Source organism: Acanthochromis polyacanthus, chromosome 16, assembly GCF_021347895.1.
Source record: "Acanthochromis polyacanthus isolate Apoly-LR-REF ecotype Palm Island chromosome 16, KAUST_Apoly_ChrSc, whole genome shotgun sequence".
NCBI classification, from domain to species: domain Eukaryota; kingdom Metazoa; phylum Chordata; class Actinopteri; family Pomacentridae; genus Acanthochromis; species Acanthochromis polyacanthus.
Window position 1 is genome coordinate 19,330,649 of NC_067128.1, and position 23,726 is coordinate 19,354,374.

General features: G+C 39.3%; 1 protein-coding gene across 1 annotated transcript in view; it reads left to right on the forward strand.

The window, feature by feature from the left end:
• scara5 (scavenger receptor class A, member 5 (putative)) overlaps positions 1-23,726 on the forward strand; it is a 132,221-nt gene that overhangs the window by 17,097 nt on the left and 91,398 nt on the right. Inside the window, exon 3 of the mRNA XM_051936645.1 lies at positions 1,023-1,151. Coding sequence (XP_051792605.1) covers positions 1,023-1,151 — 129 coding nt within the window. The remainder of the gene's footprint in view (positions 1-1,022; positions 1,152-23,726) is intronic.

The following is a 23,726-nucleotide window of genomic DNA, read 5'->3' on the forward strand; positions in this document are numbered from 1 at the left end:
CATAATTAGCAAGCCGAAGAAACACATGCAGTCATTTTTCACAGAATTTTAATTTCTAAGGATTCAAGCATGATCTTTCAACCCTTTCTAATTCCTAGTATTTCCCATTCAGGTATTTTGTAAGAGCTGCTGTCATCTCAACAATATGTAAATATTCATTGCCAACTTTGGCTTTTTCCAATTTAAAAGAGCAGCATAAGGGGGATGGAGATGTAATTCACAGGACTCGCAAGTTCTTGCCCTTTGGCGTTAGAGACTTATATTCTAGTTTTACTCTGGTTAGGTTTTTAGACACTAAAACTACCTGGTTTTGTTTTGGGAACAGATCAACTTAGGTTAAAATCACAGACTGTGTATTAAGGATAGACGTAGTGACTGTAACGTACATCCTGAGTTGTGTTTTGGAGCACTGAGTTTTGCATTTGGCTATCTTTTGAAACCTGATCTATCAGTCACAAGGTAGCTCCATATTACACCATAGTACAAATGAGTATTATGCCATATTCACAGACGCTCAAAGTTAATCTGATAAGGCCAAACTAGTTAGAAGAGAGTTAATGGAGCTAACGAATCAAGTCAGCAGTAGGATTGTTTTTTGCAGTTAATTCTGTACAATCTGACTTCTTTTATAAGTAGAGGAGTTGCCTCCTGCTGCCTGTAAGAAAGAATGCAAAGTGAAGTCACTTCTGCATTGGCTTCGCTTTTTACACCTGGAAGCAACATCCATCTTTTATATACAGTCTATGATTTAAACACACCCACCCCAGTCAGCACATGTTGCCAGGCAATCTTCTTTTTAACGTGAAAACAAGACACAGTGGCTATACTGCTAGAAGACCAGCTGAGAAAAGTTGGCCACAGTCTCATGGTGTTTATCTCTGACTTAGAAGGAGTTTATTTGGTCTGTGGAACTGAAAAATGTGTTTCAATTCACACAGTTTGAAATTTTGGTCACAATGGGAACCTGCAACGCCACAATGTTTTTGTTCTAAAAGCTAACTACTGTTCTCTGTTTCGGTCAGTTTCTGGAATGCGTCGCAGGAAGCAGGACCAGTGCTGCGGTCACCTGAACTCCCTTTCAGCCATCAAGTACGCCATCGTTTCCCTCTACATCTTGGTTCTTCTCACCATCTTTGGACTCTGCCTGGCAGGTAGGAGGACTGAGAGTGGCTGCACCTGTAATCTTGTGGTTTAGTTTCCATGCTGCTCTATGCTGATGATTATGGAACACTTTTAATTACCACTGGAAATTCTGATTGCCTAAGACCACTGAACATGATCTCAGAAGTGAGTAAACATTTAGAATGTTACAGTTTAGCCTTAGTTTTCCCTTTCGTAACAGTTCTTTATACAGCCACATTCAAGAAAATTTCATTTTTCCTTTCTTATGATACCTGCCCTCTTTTGGTAATCAAGAATATAAAAATGATTATTGCTTTCTACAAAATAATACTATTGCAGAATACCTAAACAAAGAAAGCATCTTCAAGATATCAGAAACGAGAGAAATGTGAAAGACAGATTGTGAAATATATTCATTATGTTCAGCATTTGTAAAAGGCGCTAATTGTCCACTCCACTCTGACAAAGATGGATGAGGTGCTGTCAAGCTTTTTTCAAGGGTTCTTGTGCAAGTTGAACAAGGTTCCTCTCAGACGAGGCCCTTTTGACACATGTGCCGCTTTTGCTCGGATGTTTTCATTGTAATATACAGTATGTGAGATGAAGTGTTAAATCAAACTGCTAACTATTTGAATCGCACACAGGAGACAGTTGAATTTGTACAATGTGCATGAATAAGGTTCTGATTTACTGCTGCTGTTATCAAATCAACTTTTTGCTGCTCTAGATCAGTTTTTCCAAATATTTTCACCAGCTGCACTCGCATACATCTTTCTTGACACCACCTGTCATTCTCCAAGTTCCTTTGAACTCTTTGAACCCTACTGACTTGTAAAATACCTTTTGGCTTACAACGGAAGTCATGTTTGCATTAGTAGTTTTAGCATTTGAGGAGCAGAAGCCAGAATTTTGAAGAATTTATCAAAGACTTTTAGCTAATTCACTGCATAGTTAATGCATTCAACTATTTGTCTAAACAGGCATTCTTCACTTCTTAATTGCATATGTATGGTGAGTTAATATGTGGAAATGCTCTTAAAATTGTAGGTTTGATTTTCTTCAAAAGAGCTGAGCTACTCCACAACTCCTAACTGCAGAGGTATGTCCTACAGTACAAGTAAAAGTAAGCCATGAACAACTGCTCTAGATCACGGTCTTTTATTTCTACTTTATCAAGCCTCTGTCTGAAAGGGGAAAAAAAAGAATGCCATAAGATGCAGTTGTTCTCTACAGGCAGATAATGTGAGCATATTGTCGGCCTTTGTTCTCAGAGCTCTGTTATGCAGATGACATCAATCGTTTCTCAAGGTGGAATTAAAATGCGGGACACACTTATACACACATGCACAATAAAGGCCCATTTAGTTAGTCTTAGGTAACACTCTGAGAAGTGGTCTGAAACTCTACTCCCCTCTTAAACTGTCTGTTCCAGTTTAGTATTGAGAACACGCATGCACACACAATAAATAAACATTCATTTGAAGCCCAACCTAAACTCCAGTAATGTAATGTTCTGCTGGTGATTTTATTGCTTTTCTGCACTTGACAGTATTGGAAATGTTACCGCTGTTTACTGTTGAAAGGTTTGTGTGAGCATTTCAGTGCCAAATGTAATGCAGGTCTCTATAACCTGTGTGCAACTTCTCTCAGTCCATGGAGGTTTTCTAATCTGACTCGTGAAATCAGTTTTCCAAATGCAGTGCATGGCTGACCTCTGGGCTTTCTGCTGCTAATGCAGAACTCGGCACATGTGTGACCGGTTTAAATTTGATTCTGACACGTGAAAGATATGTTGTCACAGCATTTTGGATGCGTGACAAGCTTGACCTTTTAGACAGCTCCATAAAAGGCAAAAGAGACGAAACGTGACGGTGGTTTTAAAATGCAGGCTCCTTTGTGCTGTATGGCTTCAATATTACCCTTCATCTTCAGACGTGGTAGTGCAGAGAACTCTGCTAGACGTACAGAGTGATGATAAACAGGACTGCCTTTGGTTTGATTCATGAATTGGCATCACAACTGATTCTCTAGGAGATCAAGCCCAACAACTTGGTTCCCTTGTACAGATTTGTGCAGTCTGTGAGGGTTCAATATCTAATCTGCTGCCTTTAGAACAAATCAGGACCAGTTGACTGCCGGGAAAGACAGGAACTACGAAAAATCCAGTTCAGCCCTTCAGTGATGTTGGGTTCAGCAATTAGATTTTGCAATTTTGCATGCATCTTAGAGGCATTTTTGGCTGTGACCACTCTAAGCTACATTTTACAGTAATAGCAAGGCTTTCCTTCATTCTACGTCTATCACCAGATGTCGAATCATGTCGTTCTGGATTCACAACTCAAGCCAAGTACACTTTGTGCCAGAAACGTCAAGAATTGCCTTATTGTCTAAATACCATTACTATTACTATGTTAATATATTGGGAATGATCAGCATTGCAATTAGTCAATCATCCAGCGTATGTTTTCTTTTTCCCCACATTTTTTTCCAAGTTTAAAAGGATCCCCTTTATCACAATGCAAGCTCAACGGCATCGGCCATTCAAGTTTCTTGAAGCAATCTGTGAGTTAATGAGTTGGCTCAGATTAAATGATGTTTCAAAGCAGATAGATCATCAAAGACGGTAACAAATGCTTTTCAGAAAGCTTTAACTTGAGGGAATAAACAAGGAACTTGAATTCTGAAGGCACCTCTGACCTCTCTGAGGCCAAAAGTTGCTTTGGTTTTGATTTGTTTAAGAACCAGTGTCAATCACTCATGCAATATGTCCATAAGAAGGAAGATTAGTCATTCACCAACCACTTCTGAACTTTCAAAGCCTGTTTTGGATCCATGAACATTATAGCTTTCAAACATCACATACAGTGATTGACATAAAACAAGGGAAAATGTACAGTGGAAATTTTGGATGTATGAGTTCTAGAAATTAGCATGAGCGGTAGTTATTCTATATCACTCAAGCCCCTAATAAACTCCAACATCTTCAGAGCTTAAACTGCTGCAGTTCCTCCTTTTTCTACTTGATTTGGAAAAACCCTGGCCACCACGGCCTCATGGTCAATTCACTTGTGTTTGTATGAATGAGAAAGTCTTTAGAGGTGTGTCAGACTTTATGGCTGTTACCTTCTGCAAACCCTGCTGTGGCCTCCTTGTAAATGTCAACTCTGCTGCTGGAGGAGAGGAGGACAAAGACAGAGTGATGGAGACGGAGGGAGAAAGAAAGAAGTTGGGAGGGCAGAGAAATTAGGGGAGATAGAGTTAGAAAGAAGTGACAGTTCCAGAAACAGGTTTGAGAGCTGTCTGGCTTCAGATCAGCAGAATCCTGGAGGAATCGACTGCTCGCACTAATCCTAATTTTATTTCAAGGCCTCCTCCCCCGGAGACACCCACTCATGCTGTAACCACACGGCTGATGCCATTAAATGGATGTGACTGTGTGTGTATTCCCAGGCACAGAGATGTAGTTAAGAGTTTGGAAACGCTTTGCTGTCGTCACGGAGGTATTTGGTTATTTAGGGTTTTTAGATGAGGTTGTTTTAGAAAAGCAATCAAACCAGGCTTTTCAGCCGGCCTCTCTTAAATTAAATGCTGGCCATCCAAAAGCTAAGTGGCTCCAGCGTAGCTGCACGGGAGGCCCCTTCACCACACGCACACACGCATTCATATGACGCAAGTGCATTTACAAACGCACTCACAAGGGTTGCCAGTTTTCAGATGTGACTACATTCAGCTCTGTGTTGTCCACATTTTCTTCCTCTTTGAATTCTCACTTGACTTTGACTTTTTGTTTTTCTCTTACATTGCCTTCTTGGCCTTTCCCCAACTTCAAGGCAATCACTGTCTCCTGTGCATTCACACACATTCATATTTCGTTTCTACCAGGATTATAGAGCCTCATCTTTGGCTGACAACATCTGCATTTGTGACGTAAGTAAAATATAGTATCTGCTGTGTCAGCGCATCTAATCCTAAATCTTAGCTGTGGATAAGTAAAGCTGCAAGAATGATAAACAGAGACAGATGAAAGTGAAATGACAGCAGATGAAAGACCCCAATGAAGCCTGCTTTATTCATCGTGGGGTTAAGATCTGCCTCATCAGTTTGTAATTTCTACAAGCTTATCTCCACTTAGATAACAGGAGGCTCTGTCTGCTCTGGTCAGGAGGCTCAGAGAGATTAGTCTTCTGAAATGAAAGAGAGGGAGAAACTTTTGTCTTCATAGTCACTTGTTTTGACTGACAGTTCAAGAGGAGAGTGATTTCTTAAGACGAGGTTTGTCTTTGTAGCATTTATGCTGAACTTGGCAGCTCTGAATGTATATCGGTCCAAATGGTGGCAAGATGTAGCTTGATTTTGAAGACTTCAGTTCTCAGAAGTCCTGAGAACCAAGTGTTGTAACAAAGTAGCCCACACAAGACAAATCTGAGTGCTTGTTATTCTATCAGCACTAAAATAAAAGCATGTTTCTCCTGTATACATTCACATAACTTCAACATCCACAGTTTGATTGTAAGCTACCTTCACCTCCCTTGGACATTTTGCCCTGTTTTTGTTATTCAGCGCTGAATCATGGTCAGTCTTATTTGGCCGTTTTACAGGGATTTAAAAAACCTACTTTCAAGTCAAACTGAAAGCAGATTTCTACAAATTTCGAGTAAGATCAATCAATTAAAACTATAAAACAAATGATTACGTAAGTAGTAATGAGGTTGTTCTCTAGATTTCTATGAACGATGCTGCATTCATTTTACCATCTACCTTTACAAGACTTCCAGGGCTGCTTCAAAAAAGCGTCCTCACATCATGATGCTGCCACCACCGTGCTTCATGGTGGAGATAGTTTATTTGTGTTGGTGTTTAGTGTCTGCCGAGGGTGGCATCTAGGCTGACAGTGAAAAAGGTCAATTTTGTCTCATCAGTTGAAAGAACCTTCTTCTCGTTTACTTTAGAGTCCTCTGATGAACTCTTGAGAATTGGTGTAGGTTTTTTTGTTTGTTTTTTCACAGGTGGCTTTTTCTTTTTCACTCTCCCATAAAGCTTTGATTGATGATGAAATGAGATTCCAAAAATATTCATCCAATTAAAACAAAAAAAGTAAACTACAGACCATTTCACAATGGCATCACCCCATGATTCTGTCATATTGATAAAATCAGTTCACCGACAGAAGGACAGACTACTTTGTAATACGACAGAGTAGATGTCTCCAAGACCGTATTATTCCATTATGATGCACACAGACTCATAAGGCAAAAACAAAACCAATCCCGTTGTCAGAGCTCATCCTTTAGAAGCAGTAGATGTGCAACTAGTGATGATGGTCGCAAAAGACATTGCTTTGTTTTGAGGATTCAAAAGATGAAAACCTTGGAACTGCTGGAGTAAAGGTTAAACCATCATGGTATTCATAAAAATCTGTCAAGTGTTCTTCCCCCATTCATTTTGGGTAATGCAGCTTAGCAGTTTGCAATGGTTCCCAAGGGTTCCATATAATGACAAAGACCATGTTAGTTTCAGATCAAAATAATAGGTGTTGCAGAACAGTTCCAGCTTTTTAGATCTTTTAGCCTGCCAATAACATATACAGTCATTTTTATTACTTCAACTATTTTAGGACTCAAAGGAAATAGTATATTATGTAACATTTGTGCTGTGGGGGAATTAATGCCTATTTTACCATTACTTGTGCCCTTATTCTACAGGATCTGGCTGTATTTCATGAAAACACACCTCCTCCTGGATGCAGTTGATTGGCTCATATTATGTGCGATACCCTGAAGACTTTAACGTTTCTAAAAGGAAACCAGATGCAGTGATTCATCCACAGTCGCCGCTTTTCTGTTGTCTCTCCATTAGCTTTAATGCCAAATGAAACAAGGTTAGAAGGTTCCTAAGCTCTTTCAGATGTTTTTCTCCAAGTGCATCCAAAGTATTACAGTAGCTTACTTTGCAGCTGAAACTGTAAAACATTACAATAGACAAGAAATATGCTGAACTGAAATATAATTCTTGCTATCTGGTACCCAGGTATGCAATTTGTTGCTGTATTAAATGTTTATGATGGGGACCATGCATGTTAAACGGCTTCAAGAGGTGTTTTCTAACAGCAGAAAATGTGGTGGATCAGCGTTCTGTTTGAAACTGTTCTCATATTTATTTGTCAGTTTCATGATCTCAGAGAACTGCTTTTAATGTCTATTATTGACACTGATCTCATTATCATACATATACATACACATATATATTTCATTAAATAATAATGTTTGTCCAGCTATACCCTCAGAGTAGCTGTAACAAATACTTTATCTTAAGGGGGATGTGTTTATATGTTACAGGTGATACCTACAGATAATTATAGGGCAGAACTTTGCTGTTTCAGTTCATTCTCACGACTCATTAATGTTGTTTTACTCTCACTGAAAACTACTAAACACCAAACAACTTGGAGAACGCTGCACTTCAGCAGCTAGAGAACCAGATGTTTCCATCAGGAGTTGGTAGTAGAGTGGAAGCAGACTTGCAATTTAAAATGATACCAAAGGCTCACACAAATGGACACTACCAGTCAAAAGTGTGGACACACCTTCTTATTTAATGTTTTTTCTTGATTTCCATGACTATTTACATTGTAGATTCTCCCTACATTCTTCATGCATCAAAACTGTGAATGAACACATATGCAGTAATGTAGTAAACAAAAAAAATGTGAAATAATTCAAAAGATGTTTTATATTTTAGATTCTTTAAAAAAAAAGCCACTCTTTGCTTTGATTACTGCTTTGCACACTCTTGGCATTCTCTCCATGAGCTTCATGAGGTAGTCGCATGAAATGGTTTTCCAACAGTCTCGATGGAGTTCCCAGAGATGCTGAGCACTTGTTGGTCCTTTTGCCTTCACTCTGCAGTCCATCTCATTCCAAACCATCAGGATTGGGTTTAGGTCAGGTGACTGTGGAGGTCAGGTCATCTGACGCAGCGCTCATCGCTCTCCTTCTTGGTCAAATTATTTTTTTCATTTTTTAGGTATCAAAACTACTTGGTTCATTGCAGAACTCTGCACAAACAGAAGAGAGTTTTAAAGGACATTTTATTGTTATAGCTCTGGTGAAGGAGACTTGGTTAAGATCCAGGAAGAGGGTGCTGTACCTGTCTGTGATGAGTCAGGACAAGTGGGAATCCAGAGAGGCCTGCAGGTTTAGCAGGCAGAGGCAGACTTGGCAGAAACACTGAATGTGAGCTAGCTAACTGACCATGTGGAGGCTGGAGGAGATGAGCACAAAGGTCTGGAGTTTGTAGGTTGACATCTGGCTAATTAGAGGAGCAGAGGCTGGTGGAAAACTGTAGATGAGAATGTGATGCACAGAGCCTTGTAGAATTACTAGAGCACAAGAAATACACTGGAGGCACAACACTAGAATGAGGGTTTGGCAGAGGCAATAGTACCACCAGTGAAGGCAAGGCAGTTTGGCGAAGATTTGAGAGTTGAGCCGGAGTTTTATGCAGCAGGGAGTTGATTGGGAATGTAACTCAGGTGTGTCCAATAACTGCTGCCAGAGAAAGTGGGTCATCCACACCCAAACGCACACACAGAGGGCAAGAGAACAAGAAACACAGGGATGGGAAAACAAAGAAACACAAGGAAAAGAGGGAGGCATTGCCAGGACCATAACATGGTTGGGTTTAGGAAAATATCCCTGTTTTGGTTGAAATACAACTCTTTCAGGACATGCATCTCCTCCATTTATGGGGTTACTGCAGTGACAAGAGCCACCCCATTTAGTGTATGATTGGTTAGCTGAAAGGAAGGAACAGATGCTGATTGTAAACAATAGATAAAGATAAATGCATGAAAGCAGGAATGTATTTTTGGCGAAACAGGGCTTTCTAGAAACAACTTTGTGTATGTTCATCACATCAACTTTAAAGGTCAGTATTATGTGTTTACAGCTTGTTTCCATTTGTTGCAAGTCCTTAGTACAATTTATAAACTACAAAATAACAATAACAGATACGGTGTGTAATACTTCATATTTCAGACATAAAACAAACAAGCCAGAATGCGGGTTGATCTCCGAGCAGTTAAAAGTGCAGAAACTGATCCAGCTCTCTATGTCCAGATCCAGCCAATTACATATTCACATTATTATGTTTTGTTACTGGATTTTTCCTTTAAACCCTCAATTGCAGTCTTGTACATAAAAACCAAAGGTCACACATGCGCTAAGTTATATGCTACATTGGTGTTCATTGCCTGTTGACTCATGCAAAAGGCAACAAAACAGTCTCGTAATGTAGCACTTTCCATTATAAAGCCCCGTAACACTGTGCTTACGGTTTTACAGATTCTTACCGTATATCCTTAGAAGAACCCTTTTTCTTCCTTGTGCAGAGGAATGGGATGTTTTGGTTGCATTTTGGCCAGACACTGCCACAAATACCTCATGCTACATCTGGAGTCAGTTCTCAGAATAACAGGTTGTATAAAACACTCAACAAACACATTTAGTAGTCAGAGATTGGCCCATTTGTGGCCTCACAGACAGAACTCGGACTGATAACTGGGTGGGTGTTCAGGATAGAAGTGACACTTCTTATATCCGTGTTTATGAGCTGAGTGGGGATCTAGTGGTTTGTCACGGTCTCTATTATTATGCACTGCCAGTCCAAAAAAAAAGTCGCCACCTGGATTTAACTAAGGTCATAGATAAGAGCATTCCATCGGATAGTTACTGCAGTGATGAATATGTTTTCTGCTGGTAATAACTTATTTAACCCTAGCTGATGCAGTGAGGAGCTTCTCATTTCTTAAACAACCGGAATGTTGGAAGACATATCCTGTGGTCATGGAAAGGATGTTAAAGTGTTTCAGAAGGGTCAAATAATTGACCTGCATCAAGCAAAGAAAACAACTAAGGAGATTTCTGAAACTACTAAAATCAGGTTAAGAACCATCCAACACATTATTAAAACCTGAAGGATAGTGGTGAACCATCATCTTTGAGGACGAATTGTTGTCAGAGCAAACCCTTAGATGATCATGATCGGAGATCACTTCAATGTTTGGTGAAATTCTGTCGTAAGAAATCAACAATAGAACTCACAGCTATGTTTAATTGGTCAAAGTAAGAGCATTTCCACACATGCAATGTGATGGAAACTCAAAGGATTGGGACTAAACAGCTGTGTAGCTCTGCGAAAACCACTGGTCCGTGAGGCTAATCAGAAAAAAAGGCTTTTGTTTGCTAGGTGGTATAAAGATTAGTCTCTGGAGCAATGGAAGAAGGTCATGTGATCTGATGAGTCCAGATTTACCCTGTTCCAAAGTTTAGGGTACATGACAGTTAGAACAGAGGCGAATGAAGTGATGCATTCATTAAGCCTAGTGTCTGTAAACCTGTGGGGGTTAGAATTATGATCTGAGGTTGGTCAGGTTCAGCAACTTTATGTTTCCAAAGAATGAGGTCAGCTGACTACCTGAATATACTGAATGACCAGATCTTTCCATCAATGGAGTTTCCTTCCCTGGTGACATGGGCATGTTCCAAGATGCTGGTACCAGGATTCAAGGGGCTTACATTGTGAATGAGTGGATCAAGGAGCATGATGTGCTGGAGAAGACTTTGTGCAGTGGTCTGACTCTCCCATCATCGGTATAAGATCATGGTAGAAAATGAATCCAACTCTGGACATAAATGCTGTGACATTGTAGAAGCTCATCGAAATGATGCCACAGTGAATGTATGCTTCACTCAAGCTAAAGGCGGTCAACAACATATTAGTCTGTGACTTTTTTTCTTGGACAGGCAGTGTATTATACACATGACCCTGCAAACCTTGAAAGTATTTCTGTTTTGGAGTCTTGAGAATAAAATGAATGTTTCAGTGATTTCCACCCACTGATTCATACAGTATTCATTAAAGAAGTCCTCCACCTGTGGTGTTTAGCAGCTCCTGTCGGTAGAGGATTTGCTGTAGATCTTGAAACATGGCTTCCATCCTTCTGTAGGTGCAACTGAGTCATGTTTTCCAGTTGGAGAAAACATGCAGCTCACAGGTTTGGCGTGGTGGTGATCTTTTCCTTCGCCAGTTAATTACTGGAAAACATGATGGCAAGTTTATTTTTCTTTTTAAGGCATGAAATCGTCCAATAAGTGTTTGTGTCTTTTAGTGATACCAGTAACGGTCATGTTATTGCCAAGTGGAAATGGGCAATAAGCCCCGTGTGCTCAAACAGCTTTGGTTTATTTTGGTCTCTGGCATCTGTAATAAATGGATTTGGTCATGCACTTGCTTTCATAATTAGTTTTGTGTTTTACATAAGCTTTTACTGCTATAGCAAAAATCCCCTTTTGCTTTGAGGAAAGTAAATTATTTATGGGAGAGTCTTGGGTGACAGCTATGGCCTGAAAGATAATGTGATTCATGGAGGTAGATTTTAAAAAGCATGAAAAGTAAGTCATTGGAAAAGCAGACCGCATGGATGACATTATGAATGACAACATGATTTTTTTAAAATCTACTTTTCACAGTAGAGGGGGTGTCCTAATGTTATTGTTTGAGAGTACAATTTACTAAATGCCATTAAAACAAATACAGATGTTCATAATTTTCTGTTGCATTAAGGTTTGTTTTAAAAAATCAATGTTTCAGTTTTGTCATTTGCTGGACAAATGTTTTATCACTCTCCCAACTCAATACACTACAGGTGTATTGAGTTCAGCCGCACCATTTTTTAATTGTTAATGTAATCAGCCATCTCCATCATCAGTCACATGACCAGCTATGACTTTAGTGTCTAGTCTTAGTCTGGCTTCAGTGTGTACTCGATATCTTTATAAAGCCCTTTTCAGACATGGGATGTGTGACATTGCTGCTTCATCAGTTAGTTAAATTGACACAACTCTGTCATCGAAACAAAGGTTCATCCATCCATCCATTCATCATCTATACACAGTGTCTTCTGCATGAGATGTTTGGTTTAATTTATCAGTAATTACTGAAATTACTGCTGTCGTTCCTCTCTCTCTTGGATCACTCATATGAATCTTGCTGCTGTCTGATGCTGCAGGTATTTAATAAACTCAGATGAAAGACAGATGGAAACAACAAACTGAACCTCAGCACTTAACGTTTTATCAGAACCTGGATGAGACTTATTATTGGTCAGGATCATTAAACCGTTACAGACTCCGTCTTCATCACAGTAAAATTTGTTTTTATGGATATTTCAATCTGTTACAGATGTGAAAATGTAAGGGGATGAGAGAGGTGTTTTGTGATGTTGACAACAAACATTTATTTTTCTTGTTCTCTGATGTTTATGGAGAAGTAGTGGTGTTGAAATTTGGAAAAATCCTTCCTCTCACTGACTTTTGATTGCTTCACGCAGCTCAAAATTTGAAACTTTAGTGTGTCTGTCTGTTATTGTGATACAGAAATGTTTGCCATTGTTTGTGATTCTTACAGTAAATTTACCAGGGTGTTCATTCAGACGTGAAGCCAACACATTTAGCTGCTGTCAGAATAGCAGACAGAAGAATAAATTCTTTGACATTACAAAATGTGTGATATGTTTGTCCATATACTGAAACAAATGTAAGAAATACAGATGTTTTGTTCAACTTTGACCTAATATTATAGTTCCTGTCTTTATAGGCCATAGTCGAAACATTTTTTTTGTTGATTGTATCTTGTTTCATACGTTAATAGTAAATATAGACTAGGACATAATTACTGTGTAACTTTTATAATAAGCAAGCTCCTGAAAATCTTACAGAAGGCGCAGAAACTTCTGTGTGAGTCTCAGCTTTGTGCTCAGAAATTCTTTTTCTTAGTTACAGGTACCTTTTACTGCTTTTACAGAATTCTGTCTGTTTAAGTTCTACATTTAAAGATATTTTTGATGCAGAGGACATTTTCAGTCTTATAGAAACAAATTAGGCCTTTGGAACACCAGTGAGGTGGAGGACGCCGGCATACTTGACCATTAGGAAAACAATGACAGGCTGATTTTAGCATAACCACAAGCTTTAGATACTGTAGCTCCTTTGAGGTTATTTTAAAAAGCACACGCGACAAGATAAAGACCTGTCTTGCATGTGAACCATATGTGTCTGGCTAAGTTTGTCTGTAGAAAAACTTTCTGAGGGCAAATCTGACACCACAAACTGCCACTTCTAACGCCTTTATAAACCAACTTTAAAGGTCTTAAACTACACCCTTGTGGAAACAATAAGGCTGCGGAAGATGAGGTGTTTCTGATCTCAGTCTGTTTATGTTCCACACGAGTAAGAAATTCCTTTCCTAAACACGTCGCCTGCAGGAGAGTAAGTCCTATATCAACATGAACATACACACACAGTACGTATTCGTACCAAGAGACACACTGAAAGACACAAAGAAAAACTCCCATACTTGCAACAAATTGCAGTCATGAATGCAAATATGTCCAGCATACATTTTTTTTTCAAAAACATTTTACTACATGAAGATAAACAGGCACATGTACTGTCCCAGATAGCAAACTATGGGTGAATTAATGTTGAATCTATGTTGAGACCTAACGTAGAAATTATACAGAAAGCGCAAGGTTGATAAAATGTTGAGTCAACGTTTGCTTTTCAACCATAAATCACACTTTACCCAGATACCAAAAGATGTTAAATCAATGTTGAATTAGGGTTAAGAAGGTTGAATTGTGGTTACGGTTGAAGATTGATGGATGGATCAACGTTGATTCAACAACATTTTGTCAACATTGAAGTTTGTGTTTAAAAGATGCCATTGAATCTACATTGTATTTTGGTTTAATTAAAATGTTTGACAGGTCAATGTTTAATTAATGTTGAATCTATGTTTGCAAACATGTAATCTATGTAAGCAAACGTTGACTCAACATTTTATCAACCTTGCGCTTTCTGTATCATTTCTACGTTAGGTCTCAACATAGATTCAACATTGATTCACCCATAGTTTGTTATCTGGGGTGTCAATAATGGAAAAAATCCCAAATAAACATGTATGCATATGTCCAGAAATACATAATAAACACATGAGAAATTTTAATACTGCTGTATACTCAGAAAATACATATGCACACACCTAAATACGTAGCGCACTGAGAGACGTTTTTTTTATATACATATTAGAACAGTGAGTACATTTTTCTTCACCATCAAAAGACACTCAGAAACTGAGGAAAACTCTGGCAGGAAAAGGTCTGGAAGACCCAAAGTCACAACAGAATCAGAAGGCAAGTTTCTGAGAGTTAAAGGCATGCGTGATAGGCAGCTCACAGGACAACCGCTTCAAACACAGCTTAATAGTGGTCGTAGTAAGAAGTCTCAATTTCAACTGTGAAGAGAAAACTTGGAGTTGCTGGTTTGGTAGGTTGAGTTCCTGCAAGAAAGCCATTGTTAAGACATCAGAATAACAAGAAGAAGCTTGCGTGGGCCATGACACACCACCAATGGACTACTGAAGACTGGTAGAAGGTATGATGGACTGATGAATCACAATTTGAAATCTTTGGTTCATCATGCAGGATTTTTGTACGCCATCAAGTAGGAGAAAGGATGGTTCTTCAGTGTGTGACATCAACTGTCAAACATGGAGGAGGAAGTGTGACGGTCTGGGACTGTTTTACTGGAACCAGGTCTGACCCTGAACCATGTTTGACATGGTTCAGGGTTCTGTAGCGCCATGCAGTACCCGCTGGTATGTTCCTAGTTGGTGAGGGGTTCATCCTACAGCAAGATAATGGCCCAAAACATAAGTCCAAGCTATGCTAGAACTACTGAAGGATAAAAAGAACAAGATGGTAAGCTTGAAAACATGGAGTGGCAGCAGTCTGCAGACTTAAACCCCATGGAGCTGGTTTGGGATAAACTTGACAGAAGAGTGAAAGCAAAGCAACCTGCAAGTGCCACACATTTATGGGAACTTCTGCAACAGAGTTGGGAAGAACTTTTTGACGAACATTTGAGTTCCATTGTGGAAAGAATGCTACGAGTGTGTTCAGCTGTTATATCTGTTAAAGGTGGCTACTTTGAAGAGTTAAAAAATTAGAATACATTTTAGTTTCTAAATTGGAGTTGTTTTATATATATATATATGTGTGTGTGCGTGTGCGTGTGCGTGTGCCTACATGTAGACATATGTGTACACACAGTCCCCAGGGCCCCTCAATTGACTCTGAGAACATAAAGCCTTCTCTAATGAGTTTCTGCTCTCTGGCTGTGGTCCTTTCTAAAGAAAGGAGTCTGGAGACGGTCCAGCTTTCCCAGTAGGAGTCCATCAAACAAGGAGCAGCACACACTCGCACAAACCAAAGAGAAGGAAAAGTCAGTCAAGACAAGAAGAGTCTCAAAAGTCAGGAGACGGCCTCTTTCAGGCAGTCAGACACAGGCCATTAACATGTCAAGACTAATTGGACCAGACCTCATTCTGTGTGTGTGTGTTTCCTCAGGACTGCAAAGAATTTTTATATCGTCTTGAGGCAGAAATGTTTTTTCGATCAGTAAGAAATTTTGCAGTTATAATTGCCAGTGTTGCATCACCATTAACCCTCTAAATCCCAAGCAGTTTCTGGGCTCCTGTCACATTTTTTTTTCACTGTGGGCTCATTCTTCTTCATCCTGCACCTCTTTGGAAACAACACAACCACAGCTAGAAGTAGAGAAAACTCCAAAAATGTTTCAAGTGGAATGTGATAATTATAATGTCAAGAAACCCCAAACATAGAAAATGGAATTTCTTTAATAGTTTATTATACAAAAAGCCTGAAATTACTATTCATATTTTGTGTTAAGTGCCCACAGTCCTGACCAACTCTCGAAAAAATAGTGGCTCTACGGACTATAGATATTTTACTACTTACATTTTTCAACCTCTACAAACTTGCTGTTTTTCACACTCTTCTGCATATCAACTCCAAAACATGTTTCCCCATGCTAAATGTATCTTCTTACAACTAACTCTGTGTATTGTTTTTGGGCCATGCCACATTCATTTTATTGGTCTAGTGTGTTTGGTTTTTCTTTCAGTCTATCTGATCTGTTCCCATACTTGTCTTCTCTCTGCTATCTTTAGTTTAGCTGAAAAGGCTCCGACTTTTTGTCACTTAACTGTCAGAATCACACACGTCAAACTGCTGATGAGTTTGAACTATGAAAGACATGAGGAGTCATTCTCTCTGGGATGATCAAACATACACTACTGTTCAGAAGTTTGAGGACACTTAGAAATGTCCGTACTTTTGATAGAAAAGTATTTTTTTTCAATGAAGATAATATTAATCAAAAATCCAGTCTGGACATTGTTAACAAGAAAATTGGCATCAATGAAAATCAGTGCTGAATGATTGTTCAGATTTTCATAAATATCACTTTCAGTCGGATTTCTTCCAGTTCTGACTCCATTTCTCTCCTTTGTGTCATCAAAAACTGTTTTGAGAAAACAACAACTTAGATCCTTTCTTTGAACAAAAAAACCACCGCAAACATGCAGAATTTGACACGTTCAATTCGGCTTCAAACCCAATAAGGCCATGAGATGCAATAAACTGGGACACTGCAGTGTGTAACAAAGTCCAGCACAAATAAAAGCAGCATGTCTCAGTGATGCAGCGCTCCATAAATGGCCACAGTGATTTTAGAAACCTGCAGCAGAGGAGGGGGGCGTTAAAGCTCCAGGGACTTCAGAGCACCGTAGCAGACGTCCAAATTAGTCCTCTAAATGTCTGTTTTCTGTTTTACTAGCGGACTAATTAAGCAGCAACAGATTCCAAAGACTTGCGTGTGCACACACACAAACACACTGCAGGGGTTTGATCTGGCTAATTGTGCTGCTGGAGCTCAGTGAAGTCCAAACACTCATACACAATGCCAAATTATGAGAGCTGGCGCCTCACAGCCGAGTGATATTAGTTTCCACTGTGTGCGGTTGGACGACGACATGGAACACAAGAATTAAACAATTGATGGAAATGTGAGGAAGACAACTACAAGTCCTTTAAAGTTGTAATTCACAACGTTTTACAACACACCTAGCTGCTCTGTGATGATAGATGACGCTGTTTAACACAGAAAGGCAAGTTTGAAAGATGTCCCCTGTCTGTTTGGTCACTCTTTTGGCAGAAATCAAACACAATAATTATTCAATGTGCTTATTTGACTGCGAGTATGAAATGTTATTGGCAACTCTGAAGGTGAATTTCCTTCTAAGACAAAGTTTACATTCACTGTCTCCTGTGTGTATCCAGTCAAATCCTTCCTCGCAAAACATTTGTAAAACCTTTTTTTTTTAAATAATTGAAACCTGGATTGTTTTCATTCATCTTTTCTAGCTGGCATCTTCTCCTTCTCTGCATGATGCTGGCACTTTACAGCTATACTTTCTTGGCTCATTAGCGCCACACTGATTAGTAGAATAGCATGGAGCTACACACGTGGACAAAATTGTTGGTACCCCTCAGTTAAAGAAGGAAAAACCCACAATTCTCACTGAAATCACTTGAAACTCACAAAAGTAACAATAAATAAAAATTTATTGAAAATTAAATAATCAAAAACAGCCATTACTTTTGAATTGTTGATTAACATAATTATTTAAAAAAAACAAACTAATGAAACAGGCCTGGACAAAAATGATGGTACCTCTATAAAAGATTGAAAACTATTTGACCAGAGTGACATGATTAACTCAGGTGTGTCATTTAATTGACATCACAGGTGTTTCCAAACTCATAATCAGTCAGTCTGCCTATTTAAAGGGAGACAAGTAGTCACCCTGCTGTTTGGTGAAAAGGTGTGTACCACACTGAACATGGACAACAGAAAGCGAAGGAGAGAATTGTCCCAGGACATCCGAAAAAAAATGATAGACAAACATCTTAAAGGTAAAGGCTATAAGACCATCTCTAAACAGCTTGAAGTTCCTGTGACAACAGTGGCTCATATTATTCAGAAGTTCAAGACCCACGGGACAGTAGCCAACCTCCCTGGACGTGGCCGCAAGAGGAAAATTGATGACAAATTGAAGAGACGGATCGTTGGAATTGTATCCAAAGAGCCCAGAGCAACCTCCAAAGAAATTAAAGGTGAACTCCAAGGCCAAGGTACATCAGTGTCAGATCGCACCATTCGTCGTTGTTTGAGCCAAAGTGGACTTCATGGGAGACGACCAAGGAGGACACCACTGCTGAAAAAAACTCATAAAAAAGCAAGACTGGAATTTGCAAAAATGCATGTTGACAAGCCACAAAGCTTCTGGGAGAATGTCCTTTGGACAGATGAGACCAAACTGGAGCTTTTTGGTAAGGCACATCAACTCTATGTTCATAGACTCAAAAACCAAGCATACGAAGAAAAGAACACTGTCCCTACGGTGAAACATGGAGGAGGCTCAGTAATGTTTTGGGGCTGCTTTGCTGCATCTGGCACAGGGTGTCTTGAAAGTGTGCAAGATACGATGAAATCTGAAGACTATCAAGGCATTCTGGAGAGAAATGTGCTGCCGAGTGTCAGAAAGCTTGGTCTCAGTCGCAGGTCATGGGTCTTCCAACAGGACAACGATCCAAAACACACAGCCAAAAACACCCAAGAATGGCTGAGAGAAAAGCGTTGGACTATTCTAAAGTGGCCTTCTATGAGCCCAGATCTGAATCCCATTGAACATATGTGGAAGGAGCTGAAACATGCCATTTGGAGAAGACACCCATCAAACCTGAGACAACTGGAGCTGTTTGCTCATGAGGAGTGGGCCAAAATACCTGTTGACAGCTGCAGAACGCTCATTGACAAATACAGAAATCGTTTAATTGCAGTGATTGCCTCAAAAGGTTGTGCAACAAAATATTAAGTTCTGGGTACCATCATTTTTGTCCAGCCCTATTTCATTAGTTTGTTTTTTAAATAATTATGTTAATCAACAATTCAAAAGTGATGGCTGATTTTGATTATTTAATTTTCAATAAATTTTTATTTATTGTTACTTTTGTGAGTTTCAAGTGATTTCAGTGAGAATTGTGGGTTTTTCCTTCTTTAACTGAGGGGTACCAACAATTTTGTCCACGTGTGTATTGGCAGCAATGACTGCATAAGCTAAACGAGGACTCGCTCGTCAAAACATCGCTCCAGCTCTGCTATCGGCCAAAAACTCTGGGGCCTGAAATGCCGGTTGTCTGCTGATTATACCTGCCTCAAATGCTCGTTTTTCATGTCTCTTTTTATTTTTATTTCACTCGAAAGAATTTGCTCTCGAATCATTCACAGCGTTAAGCATCAAGTCTGTTTGTGCAGCATCCTGCGTCTCCGTCATGTCAAATTAACTCGCAGCTGTTATTTCTCAACACAGGCAAAGACACGTTGAATTTAGTTTAGCCGCTAAATGACTCGTGAAATCAAACATTTTGACTGCTTTGTTTACGTACACGTTACAGTTCTGTGCAGCTGTAAACCAGCTGAGTTGGACAATTAAACTCAAAAAAGAAACTCAGACACCAAGATGTTTACAGATACAGAGGTCAGGGAGGAAAAACATAAATTAGTAGCAATGCATTCAGCCAAGGCTGCTCAGTCATTGTATCATTTCCAACAGATGAAATCTCTAAAAAAATTTGTGGTCTTCAGCGGTCGATTTGTAGTAGGATGACAATCATGTGATCATCAGAAAGCAGCTAATTACAGTTACTCCGTGCCATAATGACATAGAAATTGTGGATCCAGACTATAATCCCCATAACTGCTAAAATCTAATCAACTGGTCCTTGTGTCCAAGGTTCAGGGTTTGTTTTACTGTCTTCATGGGATAAATTTGTCTCAGACAGGTAAAAACAAGCTGTACTGCACACATAAAACAGAGCACATGCTACTAAAACTCATAAAATATCTGCCATATAGTAAATAAGTTAAATAATTTAAAGAAAAATACACGCATAGCCATGCATACATCCCTATGTGCACAACATTTAGCTACCTTCTTTTGGTAGCTGCACCTAACTGCTCATTATTGAGCTTGATTGAGAGCGGGATAAAGGAATTTTTAAAATGGATGAGCCTGCACAGTGGGACTCTATACCTTCTGTCTGAATTCAGCAGTCCATAATCTGAAATACGGCATGTGATGAGTCCGAAAGAATACTTTTTGCCTGCCTGATAGGGGCCTGTATAAACAAGACTTGTGGCATGAGTGGAGCATGGGTACCCATGATCTTACTCGCCATCTTCACCAGGTTAAGGATCTGAGCTCTGGATTTTACTGTCAGAGTCTCAAACAGTCAAATCCAAAACTCAGATTGTCATTCCTGACCTTCCCTGAAAATTCATGTACATCCATGAATCTGTTTTTGAGTAATGTTGCTGACAGAGAGACAAACCAACGCTGATCGTCACATAATTCTGCCACATTCCTTGGTGGAGTAATAGAACATAGAGAAGATTTGTGTGTTGTGCTTACAAGAGCTGCCATCATTACTGCAGTGTCAGACTGGATCTGAAAGCAGAGGAAGCTTGTTGTCATCATGGTCAGTTGTGACAGACGATGGTCATGTGTGAATGTGGAAGTTGTTCACTCTAAAAGCCCTTGTGTAAACTTGGTTCTGATCTTTTTTTTTGTGAAAAATAACATGAACGTTGTACTTCTGTCCTCCATTGTTTAGATCAAGTGAAATAACATTCAGATCTGAGCCCAGAGAGGATTGTTTACTAGTTTCTTATCTAACAGCTCTAATACAGACTGAGGGGAAGTTATGCTGCTACATTTTAAGTGGCAACAGGTCAGGCTAAGCATTGATTGAAATCACAAAGCATCACAATACAAACATTGAAACCCATTTTGAAATACCAGTAATACAGTAACAAGAAAGCACTGAGAGTGTGCAGCACACAGCCAAGGCTTCTCAGTTGTATCATTTCCGGTGGATGAAATCTTTAAAAAGTTTGTGATCCACAGCGGTCGATCTGTAGGAGGATCACAATCATGTGATCATCTGACAAAGTGTTCACTTGTAGTCACAGTTTCAGTGACGCCATGACGCTATCTTACAATGACACACAAATCTATGGATCCAGACTATAAGCTGCTTCACTACCAAAATCTAATCACTTGGTCCTTGTGTCATTTCTGACCTTCCTCGAAAATTTCATTGAAATCTGTTTTTGACTAATGTTGCTAACAGACAGACAGACAAACCGATGGCGATTGTCACATAACTTCACTGCGTTCCTTCATAGAGTAGTATCCATATAAAAATCAGCCCATTGAACGGCCAATTATCAGTACATATTATTCACATACATATGGGCCAGTAGGGACCTCCACCACCTTGTACTAGGCTCGGTAGATGTGTTATTATCCATTCTGATCATTGATCAACGTAAACTAAACTTAATACCATCATTGACCTCTTGTGGACATGTAGACTCTCCAATGGAGTCGTTGCCATGGTAACCTGCAACAGAGAGCTTTGTAGCATGTAGTAAACGTCACAACAGGGTGCATTTTTATCCCAACCATGATCCTTTTCTAAATTTAAGTGGTTTTGGTTCCTAAAACAAACACTGACTGATAAACAGTGAGTCAAAACTATGACGTGATAAAGGCGACCCCATCTTTCCCCATCCTAGATTTGTCTAGTCAGCTGATCATTGGACATTTCCTGTAGAAAAAAGCGTTTAGTGTTATTTAGCTTATTGCTATTAAAAGTTTACCAACGTTACAGATTTTCACCAAGATTATTAATGTTAGATGTTGCTTTTCATAGACGAGAAATCCATTTGGTGTTATATGAACTGTACATTGCAACTCAAGCTCACAAAATCACTAAAGCTGTGTTAGACCTTTATTTTCCCTTTTACATTGTTGTCCAAAGCATTCATATTAGATTCTCAATATACTTTAATTGATGTAGTCTGAGAGTAAGCTTTGCATCTCCTTCTAGCTTTGTTTTCAGACTTTAGAAAATCTAGCTTGTAATGACAGATTTTATCCAATTCCAGGGGTTTCATCCAGAGCAGCTGAGATAATATAAAGAGCAACAAAGTTTTTGGGGATGTGGTGGTGCAGTGGGTCAGATGTAGGATGTTTTTCAGGAGGAAGGATTTTGAATCCTAGATCAAGCCACAAATAAATGTTGACCTTTGCATTCACTGTATTTACATGTTCGAAGTGTGTGTTCGAGAGCTGAGCTCAACACCTTTTCCACATTTCTGCCTACTGCAGGCTGAAGAATTCTTCTCAGATCTAAGGGGAAAAAAAGCACTGTGCACTGGGATTATTAGTGTCATGTAGACTTGTGAGGGTCTTTTAATCCATTCATTTAAATCTCCTCAACATCAGCCACACCAAAAGGAGGCAGAAAACAGGTACTTCTATTGTTCAAACAAGCACACACACACATCCTTGAAGCTATTTGGCTTCTCACAGCAGGAGTCTCACATTGATGTCTACCACATCAGACAGGGCCCACGCTTAGAAATCAAACAAACTCCGCCGACACCGCCGCTGTCACTTCATGTGGACATTCCTGCAGCTGAGTTACAGCTGGCTGAGCTCCACACACAACCTCTCCAGAGAGACGCTGCAACACGACTTCAGAGAGTGGAGACGCTGTGTTTAACCTTTAATAAAAAGACCACATAAACAAAAGAAAAGCAACAAGTTACACATTTTTATCCATAGCATCTGCCACTTTCAATGTCTTGTTTAAACATTGTGTTCAGTTTTAACAAACTGTAAGTCAACAAGTCTCTGTTTCAGAATTACAGTGCAGTTAAAAAATTTGCCCCCTTCTCGAATACTTATTTTTTTAAATATTTCCCCCACTTACAAGTTTAAGACCATCAAACAAATTTAAATATTAGACAAAGGCAACCAAAGTAAACACAAAATGTAATTTTTGAAATGATGATGTAATGTTTTAAGATAAAAAAGTTTATCCAATCCTGTCTGACCCTATGTGAAAAAGTAATTGCCTCCCTTGTTAAATCATGAATTTACTGTGACTAATCACATTTTTTGGAAAGCGAGTTCAATTTCATTGACCACACCCAAGCCTGCTTACCTCCGGATCTGTTCAATCAAGAAATCACTTAAATAGAACCTGTCTGACAAAATGAAGTCGGCAAAAAGATCTCAAAAAGCTGCAAGAAAATGCTGCGATCCAAAGAAATTCAAGAACAGATGAGAAAGAAAGTAATTGACATCTATCAGTCTGGAAAGGGTTGCAAAGTCATTTCTAAAGCATTAGGACTCCAGTGAACCACGGTGAGAGCCATTATCCACAAATGGAGAAAACATGGAACAGTAGTGAACCTTCCCAGGAGAAGCCGGTCAACCAAAGTTACCCCAAGAGCACAGCAACGACTCATCCAGGAGGTCACAAAAGAACCCAGGACAATATCTAAAGAACAGTAGGCCTCCCTTGCCTCAGTTAAAGTTAGTGTTCATGACTCAACAGTAAGGAAGAGACTAGGCAAAGATGACATCCATTGCAGAGTTCCATCCACTGCTGACAAAAAAGAACATAAAGGCTCATCTTACTGTTTGTGAACAAACATCTGATTGATCCCCAAGACTTTTCTGACACAATTCTATGGACTGACGAG